At 41.1% G+C, this 19,370-nt stretch overlaps 1 protein-coding gene across 1 annotated transcript in view; it reads left to right on the top strand.

The window, feature by feature from the left end:
* Positions 1-19,370, top strand: part of trmu (tRNA 5-methylaminomethyl-2-thiouridylate methyltransferase) — a 35,243-nt gene that overhangs the window by 14,383 nt on the left and 1,490 nt on the right. Inside the window, 9 exon segments of the mRNA XM_072562550.1 lie at positions 1,086-1,251; positions 4,957-5,063; positions 5,730-5,846; positions 11,550-11,722; positions 11,851-11,904; positions 12,557-12,623; positions 14,393-14,493; positions 16,529-16,673; positions 18,090-18,172. Coding sequence (XP_072418651.1) covers positions 1,086-1,251; positions 4,957-5,063; positions 5,730-5,846; positions 11,550-11,722; positions 11,851-11,904; positions 12,557-12,623; positions 14,393-14,493; positions 16,529-16,673; positions 18,090-18,172 — 1,013 coding nt within the window.

Raw genomic sequence — 19,370 nt, forward strand, 5'->3', positions numbered from 1 at the left:
GTACACTGTCTCCAAAAACAAGAACACTGAGTCAATAACCTGTGGACTTTAAAGTTAGGTTAGAGGAGGAGGGTGGGAGGGAGGCCCTACGAAAGTAGGACCTGGGGTCTAGAACACACCCACTCAAATACTAATCACTTACCTTCCCGCCCAGCTATGCGCTCCAACCTCACTTCCGCTGCCCGCTACAGGTAAGTAATTTTGAAACAAACTGTCTTACCTTAGCTGTAGTCTCCCGGGTTCGTTTTTCCTCGGCCGCTGCTCCCACTCAAATGACCCTTTCTGAGCTTGGAAGGGCAGCAGATTTATTCCAGCTTCAATGTCATTTTGAGCCTGTTCAGTGCTGTTTTGTGCATTTGATCCATGTCCTCTGGATGAGGTATTATAACTATCAAGTTTAGTTTCCATTACAGGTTAGGCATTGTGCCAGTAAGCCATTCCAGAACTTGCTAACCAGTGTCATGTTTCCTGAAATACCACTCCTTGGTTCCATATGCAGCAGAGTACATTGTCTAAATTATTAGTTTATCGAGGACAAAACTGGCTTCCACATACCTGTAATCTATTGTACAAGCCAAAGGAATGAGCACTGTGACTTCTCCCATCCCCATGTAACTTAATAAACTAATTTAGTGACTAACTGAGCCTTCCAGCTATGGAAACATGATCACTTGGCCACATTCTGGCCGTTTTCCCCTCCACATAGAAACTTTTATGTGTAATGTACTGTGGACTGATGGGACATATATTTGGCGATGACCTTTTGCATTGTTTGAGAAAATCAGTGATATGAATTCTCTGAACTGGGTGCCAAGCTTTTGTTACAAGTCACTTATGACCAAACATATTAGTTTACAAAAAAAAATCTGTCATACTAAAATAACATCATCTTCTCAAATCTTGATATTTATTTTGTGCATTTGGAAACTATTGATCCTCTTATTTATAGAAATTTTCAGTTCAAGAAAAGAATTACTTTCCTAGAGTAATCTCCTCATTATATTTATGGTCACATTTTATCTTGAAGGCGCATGACTTCTCAAGTAATACAATATATACAAAAAAATCCAACATGTTTTCACCAGGCTACCACGTGACCGGTGTCTTTATGAAGAACTGGGATTTGTTCGATGAACATGGTGCTTGCGCTGGGAATCAGGACTGTGAAGATGCCTTCAGAGTCTGTAAGATGCTCAACATCCCTTTTCATCAGATTTCTTATGTGAAAGAGTATTGGCATGAGGTCTTTAGGTAATGTACAAGTTTTCAACTCCGTCTTTACTTTTAAAATACTCGTGTAATGATTATTTTGAAGATGATTTTGCTAGTTTCTGTATTTCTGAATGCAAAGAAAATAAGTGAATGGGTTAGATCAAAGTAGATGTTCTGGAATTGAAAGGCTTTTCATGTGCAATTAAGAGAGAAAAGTAGCCAAGAGCAGGCATTGAAAATGAAGATCCAACAGTCTTCTCCTGTCAATAGCGAAACGAGAAACTGAAGCTAACGATAGAAGAAAAAGAAGAAAGATGAGATCGGCGGGGGTGGGGGAGTTGGTGGTGGCGGGGCGTGGCTGGATGGGCGGGGGGCGTAGGGGAGGGCGTGGCTGGATGGGCGGGGGGCGTAGGGGAGGGCGTGGCTGGATGGGCGGGGGGCGTGACTGGACGGGTGGTGGGGCGAGGCTGGACGGGCAGGGGTGTGTTGGGGAGCGTGGCTGGACGGGCGGGGGGGTGTTGGGGAGCGTGGCTGGACGGGCAGGGGGGTGTTGGGGGTGGGCGGGGCTGGATTGGCGAGGGAGGTGGGGCTGGACGGGCGGGGGGTCGTTGGGGGGGCTGGATGAGCGGGGTGGGTGGTGGCGTTGGGGGCGGGGCTGGACGGGCAGCTGGGCGTGGCTGGACGGGCAGGGGCGGCGTTGGTGGCGGGGCTGGATGGGTGGCGGGGTGTGGCTGGACGGGCAGGGGGTCGTTGGGTGGCGTGGCTGGACAGGGGCATGGCTGGACGGGCAGGGGTGTGTTGGGGGAGGGTGGGGCTGGATTGGCGAGGGGGCGGAGCTGGACTGGCGAGAGGGTCGTTGGATGGGCGGGGTGGGCGGTGGCGTGGCGGGGCTGGACGGGTGAGGGGGGGCAGGGCAGGGCGGGGAGGCATGTGGGGAGGCTGGACGGGTGTGGGGGGCTGGGCTGGATGGGGGCGGGGCTGGATGGGCACAGGGTGCGTTAGGGGGGCTGGAGGGGCGGGGGTGGGGGGCAGGCGGGGTGGCTGGAGGAGGGGCGGGGTGGGGGTGTTTGGGGGCAGGGGGTTTTGGTGGGGATGGAGTTGGATGGTCGGGGTGTTCATGGGAACGGGGTTGGGGTTGGGGGGCAGGGGCGTTGGTGGGGGCTGGGTTCGACAGGGTTGGGGGACGGTGTTGGACTGGTGCGGTGTTGGGGGCGTGGGGTGCTGTGGTGGTGTTGGACATTGGGGGGCGCGGGGGTGTTGGTGGGTGTGTTGTGGGTGTGGAGCAGTGTTGGGGGTGTGGGGCGGGGTTGGGGGGGCAGTGTTGGGGGTGGTGGGACATGGTTGGGTAGAGTTGGGACGGGGCCGTGTTGGGGGCGTGGGGTGTTGAGGTGGTGTTGGACAGTGTTGGGAGCGGGTGGGGTGTGGGTTTGGACGGGGTTCGGGGTTCGATGTTGTGGTTGAGGCCTCACGTGTGCTGTGCTGCTGCTCGTCTCCTGAATGGGGAGCAGACTTTTAAAAACTCCAAGCCCCAGAGTAAAGGCATTTAATCGATTAATCAATTAACCGAATGAAATAGTACCCGCCCATCATGTTCGGATAATTGAGGTTCCCCTGTAGTTAATGCTTCAGTTTAATAAATGTCACAAAAAGTAACAGTTGTCAATGCTGATCACAAGACTCCTCTAAGTGAGAAAGACAATTTATTTGGGGGCTCAAAGTTTGGTGTAGGAACCACAGAAATTACTTTGCTTCGGTAAGAGGCATGGTTGACATGTGGTCAGGTCCAGTGATATATGAAGTTTGGGTAGGCATGACTGTCCTAAACAAGCACGTGGACCATATGAAAGCTGCAAACTCCCAAACAGTGCAGGGGCAAAATGTGTCCAGCTGTTCGACTGCCTTTCTGACTGTTCCAGAACCCGTGGGCTCTTCCTCTCGGTCAAGCATTGATGATACCTCAGAATCTGACATGGATATGGTGTATGTTGCCTCCTTGATGCCTTTGCCACCTGAAAGGAGAATGAATTTCTTCTGTGATGCTCTGTATACAAGAGGCGAGCAACTGTGTGTATCTGCGGCAGAGTTGGAGGGACCTGACCCAGTGGTGAACCACCCCAGGAGGAGCAACGAAAAAGTGGCCTATGTCCTCCGACGTAGAATGGGACAGATGTAGTGATTGTGCTGAGGTCAGCCAGGTGGGCCTCGCAGAGTCTGAGTTCCCTGACTGGAGCTATTAAGTTGGTCCAATTAGGAAGCCCTGGCTGACAGAGATAAAAGCGAGTGACAACCTGAAGGTTGGTAGGCCACCCCGAAAGCTGGAGGGTGGGGAGGCCACCCCGATGCCGGTCGCCCCAAGAGCCAGAAGGTGGGTAGGCCTTGTTTAATAAAATAAACTGGAGTGTCTGGGGATCCCCAGTGGAGGGTTCTCTAAATAGGAGTTCTCTTGGGGATCTGGGGTGGAAGGCGCTGCATGTAGCAGTCCCCTGCAACCGCAGATTGTGGTGGTTCACGGACTCCCAGCTTGTTCTGTGGTGCTCTGGAGTCCGTGGACCATGTATGTATTGGGTGTGAGTGCTTGCACTCCCTTTTTTGATTTTCTTAAAAACCTCCTCCTCTGTTTTTGGTGTCAGAGTCTCTGTTCACTGACAGCTGACTCTGAGGAAGCTGGATCAGTGATAAGGACTCTCCAATGTAAATAAAGAGTTACTTGGTGACAGAATATTGAACACTATGGAGTTATTTAAGGAATATTGAGAGAAGAACTTGCTGGAGGGGGTCCAGAGGAGGTTTACAAGAACGATCCCAGGGATAGAGGATTTGTCATGTGAGAAGTGATTAAGGACTGTCTGTACTCAGTGGATTTTAGAAGAATGGAGTGGATCTGATTGAAACATAGAATACTGAGAGGCCTGGGCAGAGTGGACGTGAAGATGATGATGTCACTACTAGGAAGAGTAGGAGCTGAGGACACAGCCTCAGTGTTCTTGAGAGAAACAGATGTTTTGGGGAGAAGGCAGAAGAATGGGATTGAGAAACGTTGATTCTCCTCCTCCTTGGATGCTGCCTGACCTGCTATGCTTTCCAGCACTCGACGTTGAGAAACATATGCATGGCAGAGCAGACTCGATGGACCAAATGGCCTAATTCTGCTCCTATATCTTTATGCTCTTATTGATTTGTGTGTTTGTGCTTCCAGATCCCTTTGCTCCTCTATATGCTTTAAAATCTTGTTTTCCAAGTAATGTGAGATTTTTTTTTAACCAGACTGTAATACTTTGCAGTTATTTGTCTTGAAATTCACTTGCCAATTGAATGTCCAGTCTTAAAGTTCATTAATACCTTGCAACCTTTTCCGTTTCTCCTCTGTGTTAGGTTGGCGGCCTAATCTCTGCTCCTACCCCCAAAAGAAAATCGACGCAATCAGCAAATATAGAAGTTGTGTTATTAATTTCATAGCCTAAGTCATTAATGTAAATTGTGAATGACAGTGGCCCTAGTGCTGATCCTTGTGGGACACCCACCTTCACTGTGCCTTGCTTTTCAGGTTGCAGAAGCGATGCTGGGAAAGTTCTGTTTCTGTGTAGCATGACACAATCAAATGTAATCATGCATTTCAGAATGTGCCTCAAAGCTCTAATTAATCTAAGTAATTAAATTTTGAGATGCTACAGTGTAAGATTTCATATTAGGAGAACACATTGCCTGAACACGAATAAAGATGTGTTGTTTTCTTTTCTTTTCTAGCAACTTAGTGAAGGAGTATGAAATGGGAAGGACTCCAAACCCTGATATCATGTGCAATAAAAATATTAAATTTAAGTATTTATTGCAGTTTGCTTTGGAAATCCTGGGTAAGTGCTTATGCATTCATTGGATGCTTGAGAAAGATTATATATAGAGCATTAAAATATCTCATATGCTTATGGATTAATAATGAAAATGTCCACTAAAATACGCAGTTTTGTGCACTTCTCTGTAATTTGGAACTGCAGGGCAGTAATCTCTCATTTTGGCTGCCATCAATTCTTTTTAAAATGTGCATACATATTTGTGGTGGTATAGCTTTAAAATTAGCTGTAAATGTTCATCAATATTGACATTATTAATCATTGAATAATAAAGATGTCCTTATGCATTAATCTATTGAATTATAACAGCATTTGACTTGACAACTGCTGCTTCAATTTTGTTTTCCTGTTATTAGCAACCGTTCAGTCTTCTGTGATGTTTTACAGTGGAAACCAAGATCCAGTCACAACAGGCGACATTACTGGGTGGGAGGGCAATTGAATTATTAAGGTTTAGGTTAAGATAAAAAAAAGAGTGGAGAGGCACAAGGAAAGAGGAAACAGCAATATGAACTGAAATTGACATTTTTTAAAAAGAAATATCTTGATGTGAAGATTTGTTTTCTTTAACCATTAAATTAGATAAAGTGTCTTTTCCTCTGTGTAACCAAAGAGAAGTTCAAAATGTACATCAGTTATGTAATGAACACTATCTTTTTATTGAACTAGGGGCAGATGCAATGGCAACTGGTCATTATGCTAGAACATCACAGCGTGATGAAGACGTTTTCCAACAAAAATATATCAGAAAAACTGAAGATCATGTTCATGACCACAGTAAGGATGGTGAGTGAAGGGCTTGAAATCTACGTATTCCTTATTTTGTCCCAACGTAGTTTTCAACGAGAGGAAATGTTTCTTCAGTCAAAATTTAATTAGGACACTTTGTAATTACAATTAATCTATTAGGTTACTTCAGAGGCTCTGGACATTCAAATAGTTAAATTATGCACTGCCGGAACCAATTACTAATGTTTCCGATTCAGATTTATAAGTTTGTTCATTAAAAGATGAAACTGTATACATAGATTATTGGAGCTATTACTTTATAATCAACAACAAGTCAATAAAGTAGCATTGATTGTGTCAATACCCTTTGATCGGGATGTATGTTGACATTAATCAAGTGAGCTACAATGACCCTGATCTTTTATTACCACAATGTAAACATATGAGTGTGACTCAGGTGGCAGAGATGCCACTTTGCAGAGATGCCATTAGTGGAGTATGTTTCCTATGAGGTTATTCTTTTCTGTGTTCTCTCCCTCTCCATAAAACACATATTTTCTCCCTCCTCATCATGAGGCATGATAGTAAAAGATTGGAACTAAACTGCTATTAGTATTAGAGACAGATCTGGATAATGTTACAGTAGGAATTATTATAAAAATTATCAGAAAATAGATTTAGATTCTATTTGTTCGTAAATTTAGCATTGATAGAGTCATAGAGATATACAGCATGGAAACAGACCCTTTGGTCCAACTTGTCTTGCTGACCAAATATCCTAATCTAATCTAGTCCCATTTTCCAGCATTTTGGCCCATATCCTCCTCAACCCTTCCTATTCATATACCCATGCAGATGCCTTTTAAATGCTGTAATTGTACCAGACTCCACCACTTCCTCTAGCAGCTCATTCCAAACACACACACTACCCTCCTGAGAAAAAGTTGCCCCTTAGGTCCCTTTTTATATCTTTTTCCTCTCACCCTAAAACTATGCCCTCTAATTCTTGACTGCCCCACCCCAGGGAAAAGACCTTGTCTAATTATCCTATCCATGCCCCTCAGGATTTTATAAATCCTCATAAGGTCACCCCTCAGCCTCTGACACTCCAAGGAAAACAGCCCCAGCCTTTTCAGCCTCTCCCTGTAGCTCAAATCCTCCAACCCTGGCAATATCCTTGTAAATCTTTTCTGAACCCTTTCAAGTTTCACAATATCCTTCCAATAGGAGGGAGAACAGAATTGCACGCAGTATTCCAAAAGTGGTCTAACCAATGTCCTGCACAGCCGCAACATGACCTCCCAACTCCTATACTCAATACTATGACCAATTAAATGAAAGCATTCCAAACACCTTCTTCACTATCCTATCTACTTGCGACTCTACTTTCAAGGAACTATGGACCTGCACTCCAAGATCTCTTTGTTTAGCAACACTCCCTAGGACCTTACCATTAAGTGTATAATGCTACTTTATTGACTTATATCCAACTGCCCTGATTTCCCTTTCCAAAATGCAGCACCTCACATCTATCTAAATTAAACTCCATCTGCCACTCCTCAGCTCATTAGCCCATCTGATCAAGATCGCATTGTACTCTGAGGTAACCTTCTTTGCTGTCCACTACACCTTCAATTTTGGTGTCATCTGTAAACTTACTAACTATACCTCCTTATGTTCACGTCCAAATCATTTATATAAATGATGAAAAGTAGTGGACCCAGCACTGATCCTTGTGGCACAGCACTGGTTACTGGTCTCCAGTCTGAAAAACAACTCTCCACCACTACCCTCTGTCTTCTGCCTTCGAGCCAATTCCGTATTCCATGAGGTCTAACCTTGCGAATCAGTCTCCCATTGGGGACCTTCATTCTTTTGCTAAATTTCTAAAATTTTAATTGAGAGTCAAAGCCTGATTTGATCTGATCTGGAGTGGAGTGGAAGGGATGACACTTCATTCAGATGCTGACTTGTGATTCAGACACCATTTACAGTTTAACTTGGTGCTAAATGAAACTGCTTTGCACTGCCATCTTGGAGTAATGTAAATGCACCATAAGAAAGCAAGCAGTAAAAAGTGACGCAAATTGAAATGTGAAAAAAACATTTTTGCAACTTTGAAGTAAGGCATATTTTAATGTCTTGTCAAAACGTTTAGAGATAAAGGTGTAGCAATTTTGAATTACAAAAAGTTTGTAATTTGCAAAATAAAACAAAACTGAAGCAAGTAGATCAATGTAGAGTGAAACCATCAAGACGATGGTAAAGGTGAGATAATTGTTGAAAGAAGAGGAAGTATATAATGAAGTTAAACAAAACTAGGTGATCTCTGAAAAGAGTTAAAATCCAAACTGAAGAAGGGTTACTGGATCTGAAACATAAACTCTGATTTCTCTCCGTAGATGCTGCCAGACCTGCTGAGTTTTTCCAGCAACTTTTGTTTGTTTTTAAAATATGAACTGTAAACTGTAGCAAATTAGGCAGGCCTCAATATAGGGTAGAATTTTCCCTTCACTGGTATAGTGAGAATAGGGATAAGGTGATTAAATAGGATAAAAGTGGGGAAAATAAAATTTTCAACATGTAGAAAATCGTGCATAATTTTCCCCTCATGCCTCCAACGGTGACTTCAGAATCTCACCCTTGAGTAGCGACCCGTTTATTTTCATTTGTTTATATATCATTAATATTCCTGAGTCACCATAATCACTTTAAACTTCGACTTCTCCTCTCCTCCAATCAGAATCTTGATGGTGCAAATTCCTGACAGGTAAAACGGAGTAATCCCTGGCAGCTTCAGCTGCTGAATGCCTGTCCTGGCCATTACGTACTGCTTCTTCTGCACAATATCCTGCTTACTCCATGGTTATTATCTTTGGTCCCTCAGCTAAACAAGTCAACATTGACAGTGGAGAGCATTGAATGATAAATATGAGACAGGAGATGGACATATCACTGTACAGCAACATTCTACATCAACCTCAGAGCTGCAGTATGAACCAGCAGCTATTTGAAGCAAATATCAATGTGTAAAAAGCAAGGGAAAGTGTACATAATGGGGTAAAGGGACTACAGTCACAATCACTTAACGTCGTATTCCATTCAGGTGCTGGCTATTGTCAGCCCAGTAAATCGAGCTGTCCAATAGTTCACAAGGGATTCCAGGTAGGTCAGTTAGGGTGCTGTCCAAGATGTGGGCAGTTTATCCGGCAACAGACAAAGCATAAACTGATTATGATCTAAGTGGATATAAAGTATTTAGCACTGATGCAGAAGCAGGAGAGGTGGTAAGTATCCCCAGTCAGTGATCAGAAAGCAGAGGGCAGGAAGGATTAGTTGTCTCAGAGAATAGGTTGAGTGGAGAGCCCTTGATTCAACATGATGCATGTGATACTGAAAGCTGTAGTCCTTGAGTCTCAATGAGGTACATGTGCAATGGCAGAGTTAGAGACAATGTTAGCCCTGAGAGTATGAGGTAGCAGAGAGTGGAGGCAACACTTACCCTTGTGTGAGAAGATCATTGATCTTGCAGGATGGCTGTGTGTCCCAGTTCATGCGGGGGCCTTGTACTTAGCTATGCAACCTTTTGGGACCAGGTTGGCTGTGTCTAATGGCATGGCCTCTTCTGATGGGTCCACGGGGAAGATGACTGGTCTTCTCTCCACCATACCATTTACCAACACTTCCCAATCACCCTTCATGAAATGGGAAATGAGCTTGCCTTTCTTTGGGTCTCTCTCTTTGGAGATTAGCGTTGAGCTGCACATTGTGAGGAGCCATTCCTGGCTTGCAGCCACTGTATAAATGCAAATGGGAAAATCTAGCCATAAATTTCATTAAAGACCATATAATTATAACTTGTTTTTGTAAGTTTTGGAACCAGTCTAAGATTTTGGAGATGTCTGATGACAAATTAAGTGGTCGAACTCTGAGCTATAGAACATAGGCAAAGAAATGACAAGAGGAGTAGTTATGGTGAAAACTATTCTTTAACTCATGTACGAGCAAGAGCTTATCAATGCAGTGGCTCATTTGGGATTTGATAACAGCTTCCAGAGCTTTTGGAAGAGTGGAACCTGGTGGACAATTTCAAGGGCAAGAGAAATCACTTTTTTTTGGGAAAAGGAGGAAATGTTTTCCTTACTTGAACAATAGTAAGAATTGAGAGTTACCAAAGTTAGAGCAGTATTTTTGTGCAGTAAAATATGAAATAAAATACATTCATTTCTGAACCCATAGGTGTTAACAGGTTTTGAGAAGATTTGGAGCTCAGGTTGAGGTTCTGAATGTAAGTTTGCTTACTGAGCTGGAAGGTTCGTTTTCAGATGTTTTGTCATCAGTAAGCCTCCGGTGAAGCATTGGTGTTATGTCCTGCTTTCTATTATTTGTGTTTTGGGTTGCTCGAATTGGTGATATAATTTCCTGTGTTGGTGATGCCTTTCCTGTTCTTTTTCTCAGATAGATGGGGTCCAGATCGATGTATTTGTTGTTAGAGTTCTGGTTGGAATATTGTGCTTCTAGGAATTTTCTTGTGTGTATCTGTTTGTCTTGTCCTAGGATGGATGTGTTATCCCAGTCAAAGTGGTGTCCTTCCTCATCTGTATTAAGGATGCTAGTGATAGTGGGTCATGTCTTTTTGTGGCTAGTTGATGTTCATGTGTCTTGGTGGCTAGTTTTCTGTCCAATGTAGTGTTTGTTGCTGTTCTTACAAGGTATTTTGGAAATGAGGTCTGTTTTGCTTGTTGTCTGTATGGGGTCTTTTAAGTTCATTAGCTATTGTTTTTGTGTGTTTGTGGGCTACCATGATGCCAAGGGGTCTGACTACTCTGGCAGTCATTTCCGCGATATCTTTGATGTAGAGGAGAGTGGCTAGGGTTTCTGGGCGCATTTTGTCTGCTTGTTTGAGAAATTGGCGGACTGTGTTCATTGGGTGCCTGATCTTTTTGAATACGCTGTATAGGTGATTTTCCTCTGCTCTTCATAGTTCCTCTGTGCTGCAGTGTGTGGTGGCTCATTGAAATAATGTTCTAATGCAACTCCATTTGTGGGTGTTGGGATGATTGCTTGTATAGTTCAGTATTTGGTCTGTATGTGTTGTTTTCCTGTGGACACTGGTTTGAAGTTCCCCATTGGCTGTTTGCGACATCTAGGAATAGCAGTTTGTTGTTGTTTTCCTCCTCTTTAGTGAATTGTATGCCAGTAAGGGGATTATTGATGGTATTGAAGGTTTCATTTATTGATTACAAAGGTGTAATCCATGTAGTGGACCCAAAATTTGGGTTGGATGGTTGGCAAAGTTGTTTGTTTGGAAGGACACTGCTTTGACTGGGACAACACATCCATCCTCGGACAAGCCAAACAGAGAGACGCACGAGAATCCCGAGAAGCATGGCATTCCAACCAGAACTCTATCAACGAACACGTTGATTTGGACCCATCTACCATCCTCTGCAAAAAAGACCAGGAAATGACATCACCAATCCAAGGAAACCTAAACATGTAAATAGAAAACAGGATATAACACCAGCACTTCACTGGGAGCTCATTAATGTCACTTAGTATAGTGATGAAACATCTGAAAACAAACCTTACAGCTCAGCAAGCAAACTTGCATCCATTCATTTCTGAAGCTGAGGGGTGGTACTAAAACTAGGTGTCGGTATCATCAATCTTAAAACCTGCAAAACTTTTAATTAAATCCTAACAATATAAGTTATTGCCATTCTCTGTCTAACTGCCCATTTGTCTTACCTTTTGCAGCTGTGAAACTCTTACAGGCAGCTGACCCAAAGAAAGACCAAACATTCTTTCTGAGTCAGATATCACAACACGCTTTGCGACATACCATCTTTCCCCTTGGTGAGTTGAGAAAAAATGTTGTAAAGGAAATGGCAGCTGAGGCAGGATTTCACCATATATTAAAGAGAAAAGAAGTAAGACTCTTTAATTTTATTTTCATCTTGAACTTTGAACAATGCTTTAGTAATTCTAGTCATCAAATCTGATAATAGTTGTGATTAAATATTTCCATGGATGATATTCATTATTTTGCTTCTTACAGAGTATGGGAATCTGTTTTATAGGTGAAAGAAATTTTGAAAACTTTATTCTTGAGGCAAGTACAAATCACAATTCCGTTTTAAAAATTGAACATCTGTGTTGGGAAGTGGAATCGATTTTTACTTTTCAAATCTGTGATCAGATAAGAATCAAGATCGGTCATTAAGAGTAAAGTTCTGCCATCTCTCTAAGATAGCTTGGAACTTATGTGCCAGTATCTCTGAATAAACTCTTAAATGCTTCTGCATGACATTCGCATGATAATCCATTTGAAATGAACAGATGTGAGGCCTCTGCTAAGTAGCCATATTATAAAATGTAACAAATGTTACATTCTCCTAGTATCTTCACCAACAATAATTCCCACTCTAACATATCCTTTCTCAAACCAGTAAAGAACATATCTATAGCACCAATCTGGCACTGCTATTGCTCATTTCAACCATCCTGATTTAAATAAAGTTCCTAATGTGCTGAATTTTAGACAGCTGTGATTTCGTACCACCTAGAAATCCGGTTCAGAATTCCAAAACTCATTTTATTTCGTACCTGTAAAAAGACAGTTAGGAAAAATTAACTCCATTAATTTGGGCTGGATTCAAACCCATTGCTGCTTACAGAGAATTTTGATTGTATTTGTATCAAAGGAATATGTTGATCTTAGTTTTTTGAGCATTCAAAGTAATTTCATTTTAAATTTTTATTAGTATCTAGAACCTCGCCCTGGAAACTTTGTTTCTATAGAAGATGGAAAAATTATGGGAACACACAAAGGTAGTTATGTTGCTTAAGAAAATTAGAATGATTTCTTTTTAGTTAAGTTGTGGGTTTTCTGTTTCTTCAAATAAGCAATTTGGAATTTTACTCATTTAGTTAGTTGTCTTCCATTTCAGATTATCTTCTGTTCCACACTTTTTAAGGCAGCTTGATGTTAGTTTGGTCGAAGCAAGGTTTATGGAATGATTATTCTTTGCTCCTTATGGCAGCAGCACCTGTTTTTCTCAACAACTGTAATTGGTGAGCATCCATTTGGATGTTCTTTCTAAAGTATATTTATTTGTTCATTGCATTGCTGGCTAATCCAGCATTTATTCCTAATCCAAAATGTCTCTCGAGAAGGTGTGCGCTCAATAATGGTGAGATAGGCAGTGATAATGTAACTGAACTAGTCATCCAGAAGATCAAGCTGATGTTCTGAGGTCATGTATTTGAATTGCATCATGCTGCACCAAATTGCAGATGCTGAAATTTGAGTCGAGTTTAATATTTCTTTTAAAATTACGTAATACAATGAATAAAATCTAATGACAACCACGTAACCACTGCTGTTGTTGAAAAAAGCCCAACTAGTTTACTTATGTCCTTCAGGAAAGGAACTCTGCCCTCCTGACCTGGTCTGACCTACGTGCAACTCCAGATCCACAGTAGTTGACTCTTAATTTCCCAATAGGCAGTAAAATGCTGGCCTAGCCAGAGAGGCTACATATCAATTTTACCATGTTAGCTGTCCCAAGAAAATCCAGTAACCTAGGTGCAGCATCAAGGAAGTCCAGTCTTGAATCTTATTACATTTTGTGATATTCCAAAGCAGTCTATTGTATCCAGAACACAACGCAGCACAAGGCTTTGGGTCACCTATCTCAGAACAAAAAACTAATAGGAGTCATGTAACAGCAGCTCCCTGAAATGGCAACATTGGAAGTATGGGGGGACAAAATGGGTCATCGTTCTGAAAGAGCATCAATTCTAATTCAAAAAACAAAATGTAGGGTCCTGTGGTACAGTGAGATAAGCAGCTTTCTGCAGATCTTATTCCAAATAGTGTTCCTTATAATGATGAAATATGTTCAGGCAAAGACATGTACTGAAGTAAATCACTGAAACTTTAATTATGGTTTTGGATGCAGGTTTGCTCGCTGAGCTGAAAGGTTCATTTCCAGATGTTTCCTGAGAAAAGGAACAGGAACTGACTTCACCACAGGAAATAACATCACCAACCCAAAGAAACCCAAACATATAAATAGAAAGCAGGAATTTTTGGCATTGCTTTGCGTGAGGCCCACTGAAGATGTTATCTAATAGGTAACGAAATGTCTGGAAATGAACCTTTCAGCTCAGCAAGCAAACCTACATCCAAAACCTCGACCTGAGCTACAAATCTTCTCAAAACTCTTTTAATTTAGCTGTCATCTGCTTTGCATGTTGTTGAATAGATTAAGGGGCAGTTGAAATTTTGAGTCCGACGATCAAATGCTTTATAACAGTGAGATGACAATTGCGTCAAGATTATAACAGTAGTTACAGACATGTACAGGTCGACATTTTTATAATGTGAGTGAAATTGATGAGACTCTATTCCACACAGAAAGTGAAAATTGTAATCTTGGTTTACAATTAATAATAGACTCCAAAAAGATAACACGATCAGAATATATCAAGAACTAGAAACCACAAGATATTTCTAAAAACATGGTTTGATAAACCAAAGAGTTACTATCATTGGCAAATGCATTTCAATTTACTGCCTTTATATTAACTTTTAGGTTGGTTTCTATTCACTTTGGGACAACGAGCCAGGATAGGTGGTCAAAGAGATGCCTGGTTTGTCGTAGACAAAGACATAAATACAGGGGATGTGTTTGTGGTGAGTGTCATGGAACCCATTGAAAAGCTAGAAACAAACCTATTGATGAAACATATATATATTGGATATTTTAGCACCATGAAGCTTTAGTATACGCATATTAAATTCAAATTGATAAAGGATTCAGAATGTTTTTGAGTTTTCTGAATCTCCGTTTGTTATTGATCCACAGATTGATTTCTTTGCTATGCAACCATTCAATTAGCAATATTAGAGTAAACTTCATTATAGGTGTCACTGGCAAGACTAGGGCGGCACAGTGGTTAGCACTGCTGCCTCATAGTGCCAGAGACCCGGGTTCAATTCCTGCCTCGGACAACTGTCTGTGTGGAGTTTGCACATTCTCCCTGTGTGCGTTTCCTCCCACAGTCCAAAGATGTGCAGGTTAGGTGAATTGGCCATGCTAAGGTGAAGGGGTAAATGTAGCGGAACGGGTCTGGGTGGGTTGCTCTTGTTGGGCCGAAGGACCTGTTTCCACTCTGTAAGTAAGTAATCTAATTTCCCCACCATTGACATTAGAATGGTTTGTAGATTGCTCTATGTGGCAAAGTCCCAGGATTTGACCCAGCAATGATGAAGAGACAACAATACATTTCCGAGTTGCAGTGGTGTGTGGTGGGAGGGAAACCTGGGAGTGATGGTGCCATGTACCTGTTAAACTATTCCTAAGTGGTAGAGAACAAGGATTTAGGAAGTAGGAGTGCTGTTGAAGAAGTTGTTTGGGCTAAATTCAGGCTGGTTGGATATAATTCCTTTCTGCTGAGGGGAATACACTGATGACTAATAGCTTTATCAGTGATGGCATTTCAAGGTGATTAATGTAAAAATTCTACTGCAGTTTCTACAGTTACAGAATTGCAGAAGGGTGAGTGGTTGTAGTGAACAACTTGTATGATATAGCTTCATCATTCCCTTTGTCACTTTCTAAATTTCAATTAGATGACATTGAAACTTCTAGTTTTCCAAATAGAGAATCTCTTCATAATTTAATTATCTATCCAGTTAGTTGACCAGAATTGAGTGACATTGGAAGCAGTAGGCAAGTATAGAAAAGGCAGGAGAATTAGGTGTGATGATAAATTTCTTTTGTACTAGACCTCTGGCTAGTATGACAGCCTCAGGTTCTCACTGAAATCAAGGTGTTTACAACATAAGGCTTATATACCTCAAGGTTCTCTAGTTTGTGTTTAATATATCTCTTATCCTTCCAGCTTTTCTTTCCTTCTGCCACTATCTTCCCAATTTGGCCATGCCTCTTAATCAAATGTTGCTCCTGATCATGGTCCAATAGCTTCCATTTTCTGTAACCAGAGGAACCTGAACTCTCGAGCCCCACTCATTTCCTTGATTTGCCACCACTCACACTGTTTGCTGTGGCGAGATCCTTTTCCTTCTGTCACTGATTACTGCAAAATCTGCTTTGGCTCTTGTTCTCTTCCACATTAGATACTTGAGCTTTTCATTCAAGTCTCATTCTGCAAGCTTGTACTGTTTTCTAATATGTATAATTACACCTTCCTAATAACAACTGTGTAGGTCAATTGCTAACGTGTTGTAGAATCTATTTCACACATTGAAATAGAGCAGGAAAGACAGACAGTTCAAATCAAGACAGTGATTTATGCCAAGCTATTCAACAATTTAGACATGCTTAGACAAAGTTTTCACCTATCTTTAATCATCTGCCAGTGATGTATTAATTTAGCTCCTAAGGCTGTCAACTTCAGCAAATAATTTTGTATTTTTTCCACCAAAATCATCAGTTTTTAATGCCATTTGTTTGGGTAGAGGTGCATTTTAATGGAAATATAACGTAGAATCCTGTTTAAAAATGAAGTATTGAGTGTTAGTTTTATCAATTATGGCTGGTATGTTAGTTCAAATATTTTATGAACATATAGCCCTGGAGGGAAAGTCAAATTTCCTCTGCTACCCTCTTTGTTTCTATTATGGGATTGCTTCCCTAAACACCTTGACTTTGTCTTCTCAAGTGGATGAATATGCATTGTGAAAAACCATATATGTTGTCTGCCAGGCACCAGGAACTAGTCACCCAGCTCTGTACAGGAATTCACTGCAAACTGATCAAGTCCACTGGATTGCTCAGGACCCACCATTAGAATTGCTCAGGAACACAGTGATGCAGTGTCACTTTCGCTTCCAGCACCAGATGCCACTTGGTAAGAAATGGCTGATTTTGGGTATGCATCTCGATTGAATAAAATCAGAAGTCTCATGACACTAGGTTGTAGTCCAAAAGGTTTATTTGAAATCACAAGCTTTCAGAGCGCTGATCCTTCATCAGGTGAAAGAAGGAGCAACGCTCCAAAAGCTTGTGATTTCAAATAAACATGTTGGACTTTAACCTGGTGTTATGTGATTTTCTGACTTTGTCCACTCCAGTCCAACACTGGCATCTCCACATCATGTCTAGACTAAACAGACAATGCTTCCGTGCATAATAACAAGTTGACTTGATGATACCTTTGAAGTAAATGTGAGTGTTTGTGTGCATTACTTAATATTAGCGTAACCACATATGTTGTATGATGTGATGCCAGAATCATCAAAAATACCTGAATTTATTGAACAATTTCCTAACTGGCTCTACATCAAACTGTTACAGCTGACAAGAAGATACTGCTGTGATTAATACTGAACAGAATTGTTTGTTGTTCAAATGGGAACTAGTAACTGCAAAAGGAGAGAACATACCTGGAAAGATTAAGCAATTCCAGACTAGTAAGCTAAAGTTTCTCCAATGGGCATCAAAAAATTAATTATTCTGTTTTGAGAAAAGATTAGTTGCCACAGTCCCAGAGGTTTCTAATAAGAGAGCAGCCTCATGATAGTCCTCTGGGACTATGGCTGAGGTTACCACTAAGGTCCCACATTCTTGTCCATCACCTGAGATGTGGTGACTCTCAGGTTAAACTCACCATCAATCCTGTCTCTCTAACGAAAGAGCAGGCTCAGCTGATGCAGGAATTGAACTGACACTGTTGGTATTACTCTGCATTGCAAACCCGATATCCAGCCAACTGAGTTAATCAATCATGCCTACCCCCATTACTAATGTAGTGTCCTTGTAACTGTATCCTTGAAATGCATGAGTGAGCTTAATGTTGAATGATGTACAGTTTTGTTCTGTAGACTAATGATCATTTAAAAACTTCTTCTTGCGACTGGCCAGAATTGTTTCTCTCGAGTTTACAGGTTAGAGCCTTCGAGGGGTAATGATCATTCTAAGCCAGTGCTGTCCATTTATAAATGAAGCGAAACTACAAACTGAGACACTTCCTAATGAGGAAGACAGGCAGAAGCAAACTTCACTTTGATAAATGTGTTTTCATTCATCTGTTATAGTTTCACTTCACTCATAACTTTTGCCAATACTTTTTTCATAAAAAAGGTAGGCCATATAGCTCCTTGAACCTCCCCTTCTGTTCACTGCCAACTCCCACTTTTCCAACTGATCCCCACATCTCTCAGTTCCCTTACAATCAACACACAGTGAGTTTGTCTCATTGTTGACAGTAAGAATAGTTCAGGTTTTTATATAGTATATACTCTTATTGTATTATTTCCCCTTTCAGTGCAATGCCAGTTAACTCTAAATCCAGATTTAACAGTTTGGGTGACTCTTGCTAAACCAGTCAGAGCACCAACTCCAGGACAAGTGAGTTCCATTTTCATTCTTTCATTTCAAATATCACTTTATTGAATGTTAGATAAAAGGAATGAAGAATGGCTAAGGGTGTAAATCTGCTATAGTTGAGCATTTTATTAAACTGGTTCTTTGGAATCAAAGTGTTTTAAAACCATTTAAAAAATTTTTTTTTTGAAAAGGGCCAGAAGCCACAAGTTCAAGCCCCGTTGTGGAGTTAAGAACAAGAGGGCAGATAGTGAAACTTTGAGTTGGGCTGGGCAGGGATGATGTTAGGAACCATTTTCTCACACACAGGCCAGTGGAAATCTTACACTTTTTAAATAGACAAGTTGAGACTAGTTCCATTGAAAAACTGACAACATTGATTTTTTTTGGATAAGGTTAGGAGGTATGGAACCGAACCAGATGATTAGATTTTAGATATCCAAGTTCTGACTAAATGTAAGAATAGGCTCGAGGGGCTGAATAGCCTGCTTAAATTCTTGTGGGTGCAGATTTTAATGATGGGTAAAAGCTTCCTTATCTAATGTGCAGCAGCTTCAGAAAGAGGGAAGAAAGTTGCAAATCCAATTAAAATATGAAACAAACATATTTTGTATTATTCGAATGATTTAAGTTATTGAAGGAAGGAAGTTAATTCATTCCATATAATTGCAGAGTCCAAAATATCATTGATCAGTTGTTGGCTCAATACAGTTATAAATGTTATATTTGTGATAACAGCATCTTTCAATGTCTATGTGGTGTGTAATGTTTATGGTTGTCTAAATTGCTTATACTAAAGTGATTGGTGAACAATGCTGAAAAGGATAGCTTTTCATTAGTTGTGATTAAGTCAGTGAGTTGACTAAATATTAGTACTGTGCGTGTTAAGGCCAAAAGCACTTTGCTTACGGCAAACTATCAGGCCCCTTGTTGATCAAAGAATGAATCAGGATGTAACAACAAATTAAGCTTGATTCCATTTTATAATCATTATTAACCACTGTTGACATTTAACCTGCAGGATTACATTGTTGAGTAACTTTGAGGTAATGAGCTATAGGATGCTGGAGCTTATTAAAGCTTCTGTGTCAGTATGCAAATCTTCTAACTCTGGAGGAATTTACATATACATTCTAAAAGGATTCCATAGCAACTTCTGAAAGTTCTGACAGATGCCTGGCTCAACATGTTGAGAGACATCCCACAGTCTTATTTGGATTGC

The sequence above is a fragment of the Chiloscyllium punctatum genome, chromosome 44, assembly GCF_047496795.1.
Source record: "Chiloscyllium punctatum isolate Juve2018m chromosome 44, sChiPun1.3, whole genome shotgun sequence".
NCBI classification, from domain to species: Eukaryota; Metazoa; Chordata; class Chondrichthyes; order Orectolobiformes; family Hemiscylliidae; genus Chiloscyllium; species Chiloscyllium punctatum.